The sequence below is a fragment of the Lagenorhynchus albirostris genome, chromosome 4 (genome assembly GCF_949774975.1).
Source record: "Lagenorhynchus albirostris chromosome 4, mLagAlb1.1, whole genome shotgun sequence".
Lineage (NCBI taxonomy): Eukaryota > Metazoa > Chordata > Mammalia > Artiodactyla > Delphinidae > Lagenorhynchus > Lagenorhynchus albirostris.
The window spans coordinates 31,820,920-31,838,670 of NC_083098.1; the positions used below are offsets into that span (position 1 = coordinate 31,820,920).

General features: G+C 34.6%; 1 protein-coding gene across 6 annotated transcripts in view; it reads right to left on the reverse strand.

Moving 5' to 3' along the window:
* Window positions 1-17,751, reverse strand: part of FBXW7 (F-box and WD repeat domain containing 7) — a 207,780-nt gene that overhangs the window by 58,714 nt on the left and 131,315 nt on the right. The window contains exon 1 of one of the 6 annotated variants that reach the window (XM_060147789.1): window positions 3,806-4,112. The exons of the other annotated variants lie outside the window; for them this stretch is intronic. Within the exon in view, the coding sequence (XP_060003772.1) occupies window positions 3,806-3,952 (147 nt within the window). The 5' untranslated portion in view covers window positions 3,953-4,112. Of the gene's footprint in view, window positions 1-3,805; window positions 4,113-17,751 lie in introns of those variants that run through there. 6 annotated transcript variants of the gene reach the window in all.

The window sequence follows — 17,751 nt, forward strand, 5'->3', positions numbered from 1 at the left end:
TAAAGAAAGATTATTTTAAATATGGTACTTTAAACAGAACTGGATATGGAATATAACCAGTACAAAATTGTTTTCAACTATCAGAAATCTAGTCATACATTTCATTGTTGCCTGAGCTCTTGGGTTTCAGGTGAACAAGTCCTTGTACCACGTTGCTCCCACCTCGCCTCCCTGCTGCTCCCACCAGCAGCTCTACCCCATTTTCTTAGCTCTGTTGCTGATGCTTATGCTACACAATCGGTTCAAACCCAAGAATATAAAGGCGCTCTAAAAACATTCTCCTTCTATAAACCAACACAGTCAACCAGATATCTTTAAAAGCCCTATATACATAACCAATTGCATGTCTTTTGGAAATTTCTACCAAAATAGTAACATTGAAGAATAACTTTATGAGAATACTGTCAATGCTTGAAAGTCTCCAAACAAAAACGAGTTAATAAATGAAATATAAACATTTTAATGACTTTTCTTTCAATATACTATTATTAATTGTAAGATATTACTTCTCTTATCACTAGAAAGAAAAAAATGCTGCCAGCTAAGCTATGAAATTCCATCCAGACGTACACTAATTTTACATATGTTTAAAATGTAGAAAAATAATGTATCTTAGGATTTAGGAAATACAGTATTACCATAACTAGGTATTCCAATTTCAAAGAAAAACAATTTTCCAGTGATTTTATAGACTAAGTAAGTTTTTCCTGTAAATATTCTCTTCCTTTAAAGGACGATCAGTTCTTTTAGAATAAAAAGTTATATACTCAAGTAATATTCTCAAATATTCCTGATGCTAAGAATTACCTGTAGGACTTATATGAACTATGAGGACCTAAATACTAAAAACACTTTGATTGACGGTAACTGGTTAATAGCTAGATTGCTATTTCTTTACTGTCATTAGTATTAAGTCCAAAGTATCTCTGATGAGGAGCTAGAATAATTTACATAATAATAAATTAGACTATCATTACTAATAGTACTTAATAATGAGGTAAATAAATTTCCTGAAAACACTTCGAGAGCTATAAATTGAAGCTGTAGTTATGATAACTATTTTAAAGAATTTTTCACAATTTTCAAAATTATTTTACTGTGCAAACATTAAATGGATCAACACCTATGATGGATGGAGGTGCAATAACATGTTTTTCAACTTTTAATAGGCCAAGACTACATACAGTCTTGTAAGAGTTCACTATACATTAGCTCACTACTTGGAAGGATAAAAATGGCCTACAGGGCTTCCCTGGTGGCGCAGTAGTTGAGAGTCCGCCTGCCGATGCAGGGGACGCGGGTTCGTGCCCCGGTCTGGGAAGATCCCACATGCTGCGGGGTGGCTGGACCCGTGAGCCACGGCCGCTGGGCCTGCACGTCCGGAGCCTGTGCTCCGCAACGGGAGAGGCCATAACAGTGAGACGCCCGCGTACCGCAAAAAAAAAAAAAAAAAAAAAAAGGCCTACAAAATAGAGAAGTCTGTACACTTGTTGTCAGTGTATAACAATCTGATTGAAAGAGGCTAAACATACCTAATGGAAAAGATATACTGGATATTAGATACACAATGTGATTAATTACATATCACACCAAAAGTCTTTTTAAAATCTTTGATAAGAAATATATTAAAGGGCTTCCCTGGTGGCGCAGTGGTTGAGAGTCCACCTGCCGATGCAGGGGACATGGGTTCGTGCCCCGGTCCGGGAAGATCCCACATGCCGCGGAGCGGCTGGGCCCGTGAGCCACGGCGCTGAGCCTGCGCGTCCGGAGCCTGTGCTCCGCAATGGGAGAGGCCACAACAGTGAGAGGCCCGTGTACGGGAAAAAAAAAAATATATATATATATATATATATATATATATATATAAAAGTATCTATCATTAACATTACCAAGGGAAAGTTAGTAAGTTAAAACAACAAAGAACATGTGAATCAATTTAAAGCTACCTAAATTAACCAGTTGCAAAAAGGAGGGGAGAAGTTATAATTACACGATCCCTCTAATATTTCTAGTAGTCAGAGTCAATGAGTTATACAATAGTAAATTATTGGCAGGCAGTCTAAAACTGAATGTGTTAATTTTGTTATCTATCTTCCCCCAAACTAGAACTATGTTATAGTTTGAATTTTATTTTTTGAATTTAGTCCTCTTCTATAATTACAAATGCCAGGCTATAATTTATCATAACAGTAACCTAGAAAAGTCAAACTGAATAGTGACCCTAGGAAACCTGCAAGGAAAGCCCTTAAGTTCTCTATTAATTTTTCTTAGAGAATCTGCTCCTGAGCCTTTTAAGTTTCATGCACTTGTAAAGAAGATACAGATAGAAAACATACAGTGTGACATAATGAATAATCTGCTATAAACTGTACTTAAGTTTATTAGAAATATTCAACAAGAACAAAATTATCTTTTTAAGATCTTAACCCCTTAATTTTAAAAACTCACACTTCTTCTCCTTGATTTGAAAGTTTACTTGTATTGGTATTTTTTTACAGAAGTATTAAAATAATAAATTAGTTTATTAATGACCTTAAAGCTACTAGAGGCCTCTGTGTAAATGTTTAAATCAGAGCAGTGACCTCATTCAGAAGTTATAAAAGTGACAGAAGACAAAACAAAAGACACACTTTCTGAAAATATAGTTAAGAAGAAAGTAAGTGGGTGACAGAGATATTTATATTCTATTTTCAATGTTTAAACTGTATTACATTTAAAACTTACTCAAAATGTTTTTCAACATGGCTACCATTTATTGGCGTAGAAGTAGAAACAATTCAAAAAGAACTAAGGTAATTAGAAAACATATTTTTACAAAGGCTATTTAAGTCCAAGCAAATAGAAGATTCTGTTCACTAAAGAGGAAAAATATTTTTCAGGTGTTGTTAAGTTAACCTACTTGTTTAATAGAATGTTTCCCTTTTAGTAAAAAAAAAAAAAAAAAAGCGGGGTGTGGGGGGAGCTGGTAAAAGGAACTAAAACACTAATAGCACTGATATATAAAAACACTCAATGACTCTCCAACAGGTATTTTTTGGTTTAATGTGTTTGGGATACTAAACATATTTTAGATCTAAAAATATATCACTCTAGTTAATAATTCAAAATGGTAATACCAAATAACACAGAAAATACAACAAAACTGTTAATACTAACAGGGTCAAAATCTGGCGAGGAGGAGAATGTAATCCCAAAAAACATCCAATAGATCATAACCTGATTATAGATTAGCACAAGTTCTACAAAATATTAGTTCAGAATTGTCTATATATAAACTGTATCGTAACTGCCACACAATAGCATGCTATTTTTATTTCATATAACAGCAAAAAGTAACGTCTCTATTATGTTAGGTCTGAATTTAAGAAATAGTGATTTAAAAACAATCTAGCTTAAATTGGCAGATAAACTCTTTAAGAGAGCTAAATGCTTTAATTATCATGTATAAGGACCATACCACCAGCTTTTTACTTTTCCCACAAAATAGAAATGACAAATTTGGGGTGTTAGTATTTGCCGACATATTTCAAAACATACTTTTTAAATTTACCAAGTTTAAGTAAGTTTAAAGAATTCTAATACCATAAAAATAAATGAGAGACACAAACCGGTGAATTAGGTAACCTTGCCCTCGAGGCTATCACACTATTAAAACTATCACTTACAGAAGTTTTCACTGGCTACATAATGCACTGATAGTTTTAGTTATAAATACCAATTGAAATTTGAACCATTTCTTCACCAAAAGAGGCAGAAGTAGTTCATTTAAATAAATATTCCTATTTTTCAAATGTGTGAGACTTACCCGTCTTCGACAAAAGGGGAGGCCTTGGGCAATGATGCTAATGCTAAATATCTTCATCATGGTTTGATGTGGTAGAGGCTCTTTTGCACTTTTAAGATCAACAGGAACCAAGCCATGGTTTAGAGTAGCTTTTCCCGGTTTTGACATTTTAAAACTCCTCTTGGCTGATGAATACTCTCTACATGTAATACAGGCACATTACTAGAAACTCTAACCACCGAATTAAAATATAACTTTCTAATTTAAAAAAAAGGCTGAGAACCCAAGGCCTGCTGCTTTTGTCTTTCAACCTTCTCCTACCAAATGTCCTGACCTGTCTGAGGCTTGGTGAAGTGCAAGCTATCCTAGAATAGCCAGGAGTTATAAACTACTGAAGTGAAAGCTCCTGCTCCTGCCAGTCAAACAGCTGGTGCACCTCCCATACAAAGTCAGTAATGCGAAGACAACCGAAGCAGGGCTGTGCTACAGGGTCCCTTTGGAAACTTCTCCAGTGACTAACCTAGGTATTCCCTAGAAAGTGAAAGTAAACTTGTCTTTACAAAAATCCAAAAGATAAACATTGTATTTTCTCTTAAATATTTATTAAGTCTTCCTTACCCAAATATCAGCATTAATATTTTAGGAGTGTTTCGAATCGTGCTTCAAATTTAAGGACAGCATTTATGCATGCTCAAAAAAGACAAACATATATTTGTTCTATCTTAGATATATTCAGAATGAGCACTATATCTTCAAGTGTTTGTCTTAAGCATGCTCTCTTTTCCTCTTCCATATGTACCAGTCTTTATCTCAAACTAAGACATTAGATCAACTGAAGCTCTCAATAGCTATTAATATGCACTGCAGGTTAATTTTACCAGGAGACATTTTAGTTGTTTGCAAATTTCAGTTCAATCTCTATAATTCTGAAACACTTAGGGATTCCACTTGAAAGTATAACAGTAATGTGACTGATTAAATATATTTAGAAACCCAAGTATTTATAAATGTAACCTGTGTTGGGAAGTAATTAAAGTAAAATGAATAATAACTAACCAGTTCATCACAAATCCTTAGGGCTTCATTTCTTTAACATACCCTAGTCAGATACATCTTCCTAAAACATGGAGACGGAATGTGGTGTACAATACACTCCTCAAGAACTTCCAATGGTTCCCCAAAGCCTAAGATAAAGTTTGGAGATGAAGACTCTCCTCAAAGTGGCCCCAAACTCACTTTTTCGGAATTATCTCAAATATTTCCCTAAATTAACTACTTATGCCATGCTAATTAATCTTTATGCTACATTTCATTTCCAAGCCCAGGAACTAGAACATTATGATGATTTAAAAAAAGCCTAGTGTGAGAATTGATAGTAGTTTTAATAGATAGATAATAGAAGTGAACTATCCATTCACAATGCTCAGCTAATGTTTGTTCTCTCCTTCCATTCTGTTTTTTTCTTCCAACAGCCAGTCATCTCACTTATCTCTCCTTCCACCTGCTTTTATGGATTTTTATAAGTGGGAATTTAGAATGTGATATGGAGAGAGTTAAAAAGGAGAATGTCAGAAATGGGTGGTCTCTTATTTGACTTTGGTGAGATCTGTCCTACTAAATACACGAAGTGGGTTGCTGGGAAGTCAATCCACACACAAGAAATAACCCTAGTCCTACCATGATGCTACTTTCTTAAAGTACACCTTTCTCTGATATCACAATTTAAAATGTAGTTGGAAATGCAAAATCATTAAGCAGAGAAGAAATTTTTAGTGACACAAAAGTAAAAAACTGAATTCCTCCGAAGTAGATATGTAAACGATCAATAAGTACATGTAAAGATGCTCAATTTCACTAATAATTAGGGAAATGCAAATCAAAACCAGAACCACACTGTACACCCATTATTACGGCTATTATTTAAACACAGACACACACAAATATGTGTTGGCAACGATGTGGAGAAACTGGAACCCTTGTGTACTGTTGGTAAGAACGTAAAATGGACAGAGCTACTGTGGAAAATATGGAAAGTCCTCAAAATATTACAATGTGATCCAGCAATTCCACTTTTGGATATACACCCCCAAAGAATTGAAAGCAGGGCTCACACAGATATTTGTACAACCATGTTCATAGCAGCATTATTCACAACAGCCTAGAGGTGGAGACAACCTAAGTAACCAATAATGGATGAATGGGTAAAAAAATGTGGTACATACACATACAACAGAATATTATTCAGCCTAAAAAGGAAGAAGATTCTGACACAACATGGATGAACCTTGAAGATATAATGCTAAGTGAAATAAGTCAGTCGAAAAAGGATATATATTGTATGATTCCACTTATCTGAGGTCCCTAGAGTAGTTAAATTTATAGATAGAAAGTAGAATGGTGGTTGCCAGGGGCTCGGGGGAGAAATGAATGAGGTGTTAGTGTTTAATGGGTACCGAATTTTTGCTGGAAAAGATAAAAACTTCTGGACATGGACAGTGGTAATGGCTGCACAACACTGTGAATGTACTTAATGCTACTGAATTGTACACTTAAACATGGTTAAAATGGTAAATTTTATGTTATGGGTATTTAATCACAATACAAAAATTGTTTTAGTAAAAAAGTAAATGACTAAGAATACAACCATAACCACTGAAAAAACCCAACAGAGATCTAGGGATAGGAGAGAGGGTACTGGAAATCTGTTAAGTTGATATGGTACAACAAGGTGAGACTGATACCTGAGATAAGAATGTCTACGGCCCCACTAGACTACTTACTACCTTGCAGAATGAATGTCTCTAGCCTCATTCTAATCTCAGCATCTCCTCTGGTGCTCACTTTATTCCTTAACACAAGTCTAATTTTTTTTTTTTTTTTGTATAACATAACCTTCAGTCATATTGTGTCTGTTTCTTCTTATTAGAAAAATCCCTTTGTTGAGGCAGCTCCCGTGGAATGCCCCCTCTCCAAGTTACTATCAGGGTCACTTTGTTAGTATTACATATAGTTTCAGGTAGACATTCTTTATTCTCAAAAAAATTCTGTCTCAGTGATATCTTTGAATCAGATAGTTAATTAACCCCCAAAATTCATTTCTTGATACCACATAGAAGATGTAATTTAAACTATGTGTTATTTCAATCCAGAAAAATTAGAAGAGTACTTCATTCCACAAATTTAACATATTCTGCAGAGAAAAATGAATCAAACAGATCAACTCCAATTTTGACTTTCACTTAATAAAGATCACCATACTGAAAATTAGTTTTCACTTTTATATTGAAATTTATAATCACATGTATTTATATGTAGGTAGTTTGAAGATAAGGATGATATGAACCTCTCTAATCTTCTTGGAGTCTGATCCTAAAGCAAGGGAGGGGGAGGAGATTGGAATTGAAAAGAATTTGGATTAGGAAAATTAAAATACACATAAAGTACTTATGAAAGGGCAGAAATTACCATGAAGTAAAACTAGTTTTTCATTTTTAAGAAATTATTTATGGTAAAAATAGGAGTGAAAATTAAAGCAGTCTTGTATATTAAATGTTATGTTTTACACTAGATACCAAGTTTTGGTAAATGCAAAGTGGTGGCATTCTAATTCAACTCATTTTTTAAATTGGTAAGTAGCTGCCCTCAACTGGATAGTACAGAGCACTGCAACTCAAGCAAACGCTAAGTCAAATTATGTGTCTTTAACAATATACTTTTGTGAAAGAGACATTATTAGTGATTGAGCAAAGTGAGTACTAATTTCCAAACTACCGAGTTCCATCTTTTTTCTGAGGATTCAAGTTAATAGTACTTCTAAAGCAATGCTCTAAATCAGCATGGAAACATTCAAACTACAAAATCTTCAAATACAGAAGAAAACCCTAGTCAGTGAGGGAAGCTGAAGACAATGCGTAGGAGAACCTCAATTGCTAATATTTTAAAATGCAGCTAGTTCCACACATTCAAGAAAAAATAAAGTCTTGGTTTCAATGATCCTTTTAAAAGCATTTAAGATAGTCTTAATTATTACCCCCCCCACCACCCAAACTGAGACTTTTCAAAATAGACAAGCTCTTTTTAAGATGATATCAATAAATATTATGGGAGTATAATACAGTAGGTAGGAATATATATGCTGGAGTCAAACGGCCATAGTTCAAAGCCTGGTTCTACCACTTATTAGTGGTATGTCCTTAAATCAATCCCTCTGTGCCTCAATTTCATCTATATAGAACCTACCTCATAGGACAGTTATGAGGATTACAACGGTTAATATAAGTGAAACACAAAGAACAATGCTTCATATTTAGTAAGTGCTCAATACTGTTAGCTGCCATTACTACTACTACTAGGATAAAAAAAAACCACGTAGAGCTTTGCAGATTACATTTCAATCTTAAAAATCACTAAGAAAGCAAGCAAAGATGCAAAATCCACCTATAATAACTTTGGAGTACAATATTTTAAAACACAATCATCTACAAGTTTTAGAAAGACTTCCTAAATTCTGTCACGATTTTTATCTAAAAGTTAAGCTGTAGTATCTTAGTAGTTGTGCCTTGGCATTTTAAGACTTCAGGTATCACTATCCATCCAAGAAGAACTCAACAATGGGGAACTTGTGATAAAGAGAAGATCTCCATACAAGATATTTTGCCTGTTTATCACTCTCTGATTTTTCTTTCTTCTAAAAGTTTGTAGGGTTTCCCTGGTGGCACAGTGGTTGAGAGTCTGCCTGCCGATGCAGGCGACACGGGTTCGTGCCCCGGCCCGGGAAGATCCCACATGCCGCGGAGCGGCTGGGCCCGTGAGCCATGGCCGCTGAGCCTGCATGTCCGGAGCCTGTGCTCCGCAATGGGAGAGGCCACAACAGTGAGAGGCCCGCGAACCGCCAAATAAATAAATAAATAAAAGTTTGTATTAGTCAAAGATGATTATATATAAATGTTGCATGTAACAAAATATCACCAATACAGTATTTCTAAAATGTATTACAGTTCCATACAGTCCAATTCTCTTACAACAATGACAAAAAGATTTATAGTAGTTTATTCTGGATTTCTACCATTTCTTACATTCATTATTATACAGAAGGCCAGGATTTAACTGCTCCAGATCAAAGGCCACATCATATAAGCAGCATAAAGATTTTCTGTTTTTCATAAACTATTTTTGAATCAGCTAAAACAAATCGCTTGGAAGATACAAGTTTACCTACAAGTATTTATGATTTTAACCAAAAGTTTTCAGTCTCACATCAAAAAATTTTGACAGGGAGACTATCAGCATACACCATTTAAATTCAGTATTATTTATTACTTCTGTGAATTTAAGCAACAAGTGACTTACTCTTCTGTAGAAACAAAAGAATTCCAGATTCTAAAAATTAACACCACTCCTAAAGTGAAATAAATCAGAATCAATATCCTTTTGAGATGAAAATACGGTATTATAAAGAGCATACTCATTTATTCTGGGATATAGAGTGAAACAGATTATTCTCTGTATCTAAGTCATTGTTTTTAGTCTTTCCTAACACCTTAGATACCAGAGCGTTAAAAGTTATCTCCCTAGTCTAAGCAATTCATGTACAAAGATAGAACAATTTAAAAACAGAGAAAAATGATGATGAATCAAGAAATTAAGTTCTTTGCTTAATGATGAACAGTCAAGCTTGTACTAGCAACAACTGCAAAAAACCAAAAAACAATTGCAAAAAAAAAAATCCAAATAACATATCGTACTTTAATTGTAGAAACTAAAAACAATTAAATTTACTATGAAGGAAAAATTTAAATATATGGCATTCCTCTTAAAGTTTTATTATTCATAAAAGGCATAAGTCAAAGGAACAGAAATGTTTTATAAAAATTAAAATCACATTCAAAACATTTCCTTAAAAAATTCTGAAACATTTAAATGCTCAAAGTGTTCCTAAGAAAGATTACAACATCTAATTATAATGCATTTAAGATATTATATTCATGTAAACATTTAATGAGTCATAACTTATTACTGTACTTCCTTGCTAATTTTCTTTATCCAGGGACTTAGTGTAGCCCCTAAGTACGTGTAGCCCCTAAGTATGTAAGAGAAATTAGCTTGGGTTCTAAAGCAGCACATACAGTTTATATAAGTGTTATAAAAATGTGACCTGGTAATTAGATGTTTACAAAATAAAAGCATTACATATATACATATATGTGTAGCATTTTCAAAATAAGAATGTTACAATATCAGGTTTTATATAGTATTGGAACTGCTTTGATTTGTATAATCAAGGTCTGATTGCTGGACATTTAGGTTATTTCCAAATTCTGCTGGAAAATTCCAGTTAATTTTTTTAAATTGGCTGAAAATAAAGTTACAAGGTAAAGACTATAAAAAAAAACCAAAAAAGTCCTGAAAAATTAAATATGACGACACTATTGCATAGTGCACTAGAAATTCCATGACTCAAAAAACACCAACTATTTACTGACTTATTTACAACTAAATTCATTTACAATCAAATTACTCTTAATTATTGCCTCGATCAACTTTCATCCAAATTACCTGAAATTAATACTCCAGGTAAACTTACCAGTATACAAAAAATATAGGGTGAACTTTAAGTTCTACTTTCAGCTCTACCACTAACCAGTGACCTTAGGTAAGTCTCTTAAGCTGTCTCAGATTTCAGATTTCTAGAATGAGGAATGAGGAGGTTGGACAAAATGATTAAGAATGAAGTCCCTTACAGCTTTAAGAATATATATACTGCAGTTCTAATAGCAACGAGTATAGCACCTTCTTGTAATGTGTTGGACTGTCAATTTGGTGAGCCTTCCTTTATTGTAGTTTAGTAAGTAGTTACAGTTTTACAAAATATATCCAAATAAAATTCACTGCTTCAATTCATTTCTGTGTATAGCTTCTAAAAACAGGCATCTATCCTTGTGTTGTGAATATATATTAATGTTGCATAACAATAAGAAAACATTTTCAATGGAAAAAAGTTACAGGCATAAATGATTTTTTAAAACATGATTTTAAAAGATGAAATTCAAGATAAGGATCTTAGAATTTTTCTGATTCCATATTATTCCATAATATTTTTAACGTATTTTTCCTTTCCTATTTACCATGGTGGCATGAACAGTGACATTCAGAGTACATCTGATTTTTTTTAATGAGTAAACTTTGGATTTTATTCCCATATTTTGTCTGAAAACTTTAGTTGTTAATATCAAAATGATACTTTTCCTCACTCTTTCATTAAACATTTAAAGAAATATTTGTGATAAAACAAAAATCCAATTATTGGATTGAATTTTTTAAGTATTTCAGAAATGCCCAGTATGAAGTCCTCAATGACCATAACATAACTTGCCTCAAGATTAAGTTTAACTCTTACAGTCTGTGCTGGGTTACCCCAGCTGTTAAATCGGTCTTATACAGCTGCTCTCCAAGAATTTAGCAGATGATTATTATAGTTACACCTTTAAGTCAACAATGACAAAAATGACATAGTAATTACAGGTATTTCAATCATGCAAAAGCCTCATGTGATGACAGAGTGATTTAAAAGCAACTTAATTTTCTACAATTCTCAAAATAAAATTTAAGTGCAACAAAGAGGACAAAAACTTCTTTAATATCAGTTTTTTAAGGTTTATGATTTGTTACTTTTATGAACAAGTTTAAGCATAAAAGTTTCATTAACCTTTCAGTTAAACTAAATACAATTTATCAATCATTTATCTCTCTTGTAAAAATTCTGAAAAGTGTTATAGGCCAGGGAGTAATAAGTAGGGACATAATACTATTAATTCCTTTAAAGCACAGTAAGTAATGTAGGTGGTTTCTTTCTGCACTTAAAAAAAATTAAACTAAGCTATAACGCAGGAAGTTCACCAAATTGATGGCTTAACACACTGTAGGAATGTATCCTATGAAAAATAAATGGACATGTAAGATACTTGACAGTGTTAACAATTTAAGAAAGTAAAACAGTAAGGAGGCGGGGAGATAATTATATCCCCTACGCTGTTGAGTTTTTGATGCAATTATAAGTAAAAATCAATTATGAGTGAGGTGAACATAGTTCCACGACTTCAATTGTATAATTTTCAATAACATGCTATTAAAGCATATGAGTCTTAACAATATTCACTGAATAATTTATTCATTATAAATATTCATTTGTCAATATTCACTTCAGCATCAAATTTAAGTATAGAGTTACTTTAAGCATAGAAAATACTTTAATATAGAATTAAGCTATAGAAAATATATATTTAGGGTCTCATTCTTGGATGGGCTGACAGTTGACACCACTGGCCTTTTTACATTGTCAAAATTATATATTCAGGGACTTCCCTGGTGCTCCAGTGGTTAAGAATCCACCTTCCAATGCAGGGGACGTGGGTTCGATCCCTGGTTGGGGAACTAAGATCCCACATGTTGCAGGGCAACTAAGCCTGCGCGCTCTAGAGCTCATGTGCCACAACTAGTGAGCCTGCGTGCTGCAACTACTGAGCCTGAACCCCATGACTGGAGAGCCCATGCACCACAACTAGAGAGCCCATGCACCGCAACTAAAGAGACTGTGCACCACAACTAGAGAGGCTGCATGCCACAACTACTGAGCCCATGTGCTCTGGAGCCCACACACAACTAGAGAGAAGCCCATGCGCTGCAATGAAGAGCCTGCATGCCACAACAAAAGATCCCACGTGCTTCAGCTAAGACCCAATGCAGACAACTAATTAAAAAATTACATATTCAACAAAATACATCGTCTGATAAACATCGACTGAAGTTTAAATTAAACTGACAGTCCAAGTTTTCATTCTTTCCAATAAATAAAACACTGTTTATCAAGAAACATTAGAAACAAAGAAAAAACAAAACTCAATCCCTATAATTCTTGATTATGCCTGAAACAGAAAGATCTTGGGATGGAAGGAGGAAGTCTATGGATAGTAGGAGACTATCAGAGATCAATAGGAGATATAAAGGAAGTTTGCAGCTACAGGGCTTAGAAAAAATACATATTATTTCAGATTGGTACAATGATATGAGGGAAGGATAAAAGACTGACAGAGTTCCTAGTAGATCATGCTTTCTTCACTTAAATATCATGACAAGACTGTGAGGTATCATTAGTCTACATTTTACGGAATTACATAAGATACATATATTATATATGAAATCTGTTTTAATGAGCCTGATTTTTATGAAGTACAAATGAAAAACAAAAACTTCTAAAAGCAAAGATATTATGTTCTTCTATAGTACACTGTGTGTCTCAAAGATGGTCACAGCAATATCCCACATCTTCGCATGCTCTTCTTACAATGTACTGCAACACTCCTTCCACTGAGAGGTGAGTCTGTTTCAACCAAGACAGAATGCGATTTCCTAGGCTAAGTCATACAAAGGAGATTCCATTTCCATCTTGCTTGTTGGAATATTCACATGGTAGCTCTGTTGTAAGTAGTCTGATTGCCCTGAGGTCACCATGCCATGAAGAAGCCCAAACTAACCCGGGTAAAAAGACCATATCTGGGTAAGTCCTGAGACTATATGAAGAGGAGATTTTTGGCTAGACCCCAGCTAGCTGTTCTAGCCCCCTGGTGTTCCACCTCCAGCCACCATCTGACTGCAACCCCAAATCAACAATGCTCAAGTGAGCCCTTCCTAAATTCATAACCTACAAGAACAATGAGAAATAATAAAATAATTGTTGCTTGTTATAATCATAAATCTTTGGGGTGACAGGTGGCAATAGATAACTGAAACATCTTCCAAAATAAGAAGCTCCAAGAACACTGCTTTACTGTTGTAATATGACAGTCATCCTAGTAGAGTTTTAACTTCAAAATTTAACAAGAATGGGAAAGATAACAGGTGAGCTGAATGAAAATTTAAACGAGTAGGTATTTGGAGGTTGGTAAAAGCTTTGGTGACAAATTCCCACCTTGATAATACCCATTAGAAATGTGGTGTTTAGCAAATCTCTATTTTAATAATAAACTTGACAAACGGTTACATATTACTTCGACTTGGATCTTCATCCAAACTAGTTTGACATGTGACAAATAAAGAAAAAAATCAACTTACTTTTGCATTTCCTACAGTAATGCTTTTGTCGTCATTCTAAGCAAACTCAAATGACTAGAGGAGCACTCAGGTAAAATAAAGGAGAAAAACAGGTCAGGTTTAAGGCCTGGAAAGGCCATTTAAAAGGTGCCGTTGATTGTTGTCATGTAAGCACGGGAACCCAGTAAGGACAGACAGTCCACATTTGCAAAAGAAGGTGAAGAATCAATATTTTTATGTGAACTCTCCAGATTTTTAAGTGTTCGCAACATATTTAAATTCGTTAAAAAAAACAAAACACTATATAAGACACTAGTTTGCAATCTCTGCTCTGTTCTTCTCTGGAGTAAAGAAGCATAAAAATATAATAAAGATTAAATATAAGATTACTGATATCTAAATGACATAGAATAATGATTCTAAATGTTTTAATCTTCTTTTCTATACCTGTTGACAGAGTGAAATAAGAAATCAGAAAACTGAAAATTTAAGTGATAAACATTACAGATGCACCTCAGCATATTTAATGTTTTCACTCATTAGACCGTAAGACAGATGGCAGTATATCGGTAAAGTACAAACAATTCATTCTTAACAATTAAATTTATAATGTTGACGTATAAAACCAACACCTATAGCTAAGCAAATGAATGACTCTTGGCACTTAGCTCCCAAATTCATCAGTATTTTCTTCATACTTCCATTTCTCATTTGCATCTGATTTCAATAACCAGAAATTGTCATTTAAGACCAACCAGAAACACAGAAAAAAAGCATTTTTCACTTTGAAAGTAAAGTATCTTCTAAAAGCAATTGCTACTCTAAAGCACAGAAGCTACCTTTTAATACTACCATCAGCAAAGACCACTGAACAGAAGAACATGGTACATTTCAACAAAATAAATCCTTTTCTGGACGCCCCCCCCCAATCTTATACATTATTTTTAGCCCTGGTGATCTATGAAAATAATCATCATTCTTCTATTTACATTTCATATAATTAGAGGTTAAGGTTTATATGCAAGGTGCTACTCTGACAATAATTCTTAGTATTAGGAGCAATTGAGTTAATATTGAACATCAGATACATCCAGTAGCTTATACCAACATTTTACAAAATGTGTTCCCTAAAATATATCCTAAGTAGAGATCATTTTAACTTGACTGAAACTATTCGTCCATTTGTAAAGATGGCTTTTATTTGTTTACAATACTCTCTTAATTATGAAAATGTAGGTATTTCCTATAGTATCAAGCTGTAATTCTAGAATTTCTACAGAAGTACCAAAGAGAATTTTCCCTTGCATATATCCCAGCTCCCCAGCTATTCAGTTCAAGAACTAACATTATAGAATAGAACTAGTCCTCATGTGAGGAATCAAAGCCCCAAGACTACCAAATGTACTTTTAGGTTTTCTTTCAAATTCCTTCTAGGTTCAACATTAACAATCAATTAGGAAAACAAACACCCATCAGAGAGCTAAAGTGCTTCACAGTTAGTACTAAATACAAAATACTAAATTTACAGTACCAAACAGCTGAACACTACTCTAAAAGTCAAAATAATTCAGGCAAAAATTAGTGGAATAGTTTCAACCCACCTAAGAGAGTTGATCTTTGAAACCAAAAACATTTTGCATAGCACTATCTAGCCTGGACTAGTTCGTTAAGCTAGCTTTAGCATAGTCTTTTAACACTACAATAAATCTTACAAAATATAATACTTAACACTTGTTAAGGACTTAACTATCTGCCAGTTACTTTCTAAGTACTTTACAAACATTATCTCATTGAATCCTCTCAATAATACTGTGTTATTATGATACTACTATCATCCTTAAAATAACTATATAACAGCAGTTAACAGTTTGCCCAAGGTCAAAGTGCCATGAAGTGACAGACTGTGAAAACACAGTCTGACTTCAGAGATCACGATCTCTACTTACCAGTATTTATAAGCATTGATGCATTTGTTATAGATGTTATGCTTATTGAGGGCACTGTTTACTGAATCACTCATGAAGTCCCATGTGAGAAATTCCTTTTATATAATGTTAGGAAAAGGGGTGCGTGTGTGTGTGTGTGACTGACATGTTTTCTCGTGAGAGGACTCAGCACTTTCTCCTCTTAATTTTATCACAAGGAAGCAGAGAGACTAACAGTCCAATGTTCTGCAAACTTTAGTCTACATTAGAATCATGTGGGGAGCCTGTTAAAAATACATATCCCACCCTTAGAGATTTGGTTAAGTAGTTCTGCAGTGTAAGCCTGCAACTTGCACTTTTAGTAAGCATTCCAGATATTTCTGATGGGTCACACTTTAAAGAATACTGGTCCTTATGAGTGGCCAACCTGTAACCTATGAACAGCTTACTCCAACTCATCATAATTCATTCCTTACTTCTTCTCATGGCCTTGTCTTCATAGTCTACTCCACCATTTTCCCTGGCTCTGATTTTCATGTACACTTGATTATTTTATTATATGTGTTTCTCCTATATAGAGGTCACCTCAAATTCCTTGTGAAAGTCAGGATACATATTTCTTTCAAACGAGGCTAATTCATTTGGCAGTTCAATACCTAAAACCAGTATATTAAATTCATAAAGCAAAAAGTCCGTAGGTCCCTGCTAAAACACTTAATGGGCTCTGCATATGGTGCTCTCCCACTCCAACCAACTCAATGCCCTTAATGGATCTGCACTAGATGCAAACTATTTTAATTCTGCAATGAGTGATGAACAGCACTCTTCTTCCACATATAACGTCTAGTAGAAACGGGTGGTCTATAGGTCAAACCAGCCCACAGAAATGTATTTAAAAAATATGGATGCCAACATACAAAAAATTGAGAAATTATCATTGAAAAATCTGGAATTCCAGTGACTTTTGAAAAATTGGAAAATATGGTAATATCAGTATCCCAATTTTCAGTCATCCCCTTTATCTAGAGATGCTTTGGCTCCCCAGGTCTTATATTTAGTCTATTTCATTCGTTTAAATTACCTTTCTGGCCCCTATGCCTTGGGTTTGTGTCTCCTATAAATTGTGATGGGGGAAATGAGATTAAGAAGATTTTCTGGAAGAAAATCATTTCAGCATAGTCCAGGAATCACTGCTGGAAACTAGTTACAAGACAGGTGAATGGTATTCTAGAAACATTTCTAGTACTCATACTAACCAGATTTTCCCAAACCTTTGTGAAATACCCCATACCCTCAAGCCTGCACTTGCCCCTCCCCCATTAACCTTTGGAAACATGACACCCTTATGGTGGTTGTATGCATTTACAGTAGTACTGTGCCCCACGCCTTCCTCTCCCCACTCCCATAAAAGCTAGGATCAGGGCTTCCCTGGTGGCGCAGTGGTTGAGAGTCTGCCTGCCGATGCAGGGGACACGGGTTCGTGCCCCGGGCCGGGAAGATCCCACGTGCAGCTGAGCGGCTGGGCCCGTGAGCCATGGCCGCTGAGCCTGCACGTCCAGAGCCTGTGCTCCGCAACGGGAGAAGCCACACAGTGAGAGGCCCGCGTACCGCAAAAAAAAAAATCCAGAAACATGTTACAGAGGCAGGATTTTAATGTCTTCAATCCATCAAGAGCATCTAATACCTCTCCTTCTCTAGCAAGGAGAAGTTCAGGTGTTTTTCACCATATCCAGATACTGATCTGGTTTTTTTCCCCACGTTTTACACTACTGACCATTTAACATTCACCAAATAAATTATTCTATTAGTAGCAAATTTCATTATCTGAGCAAAAAGATCAGAATTCTAGCTCAGTGTTTAATCACTTAGGCTAATGTTAGCTGTAAAAATATAGCAATAAATGCGGTTTTCAGAAAATGGTAATGATTCCAAAAAAAGCAAACATATACAAAATAT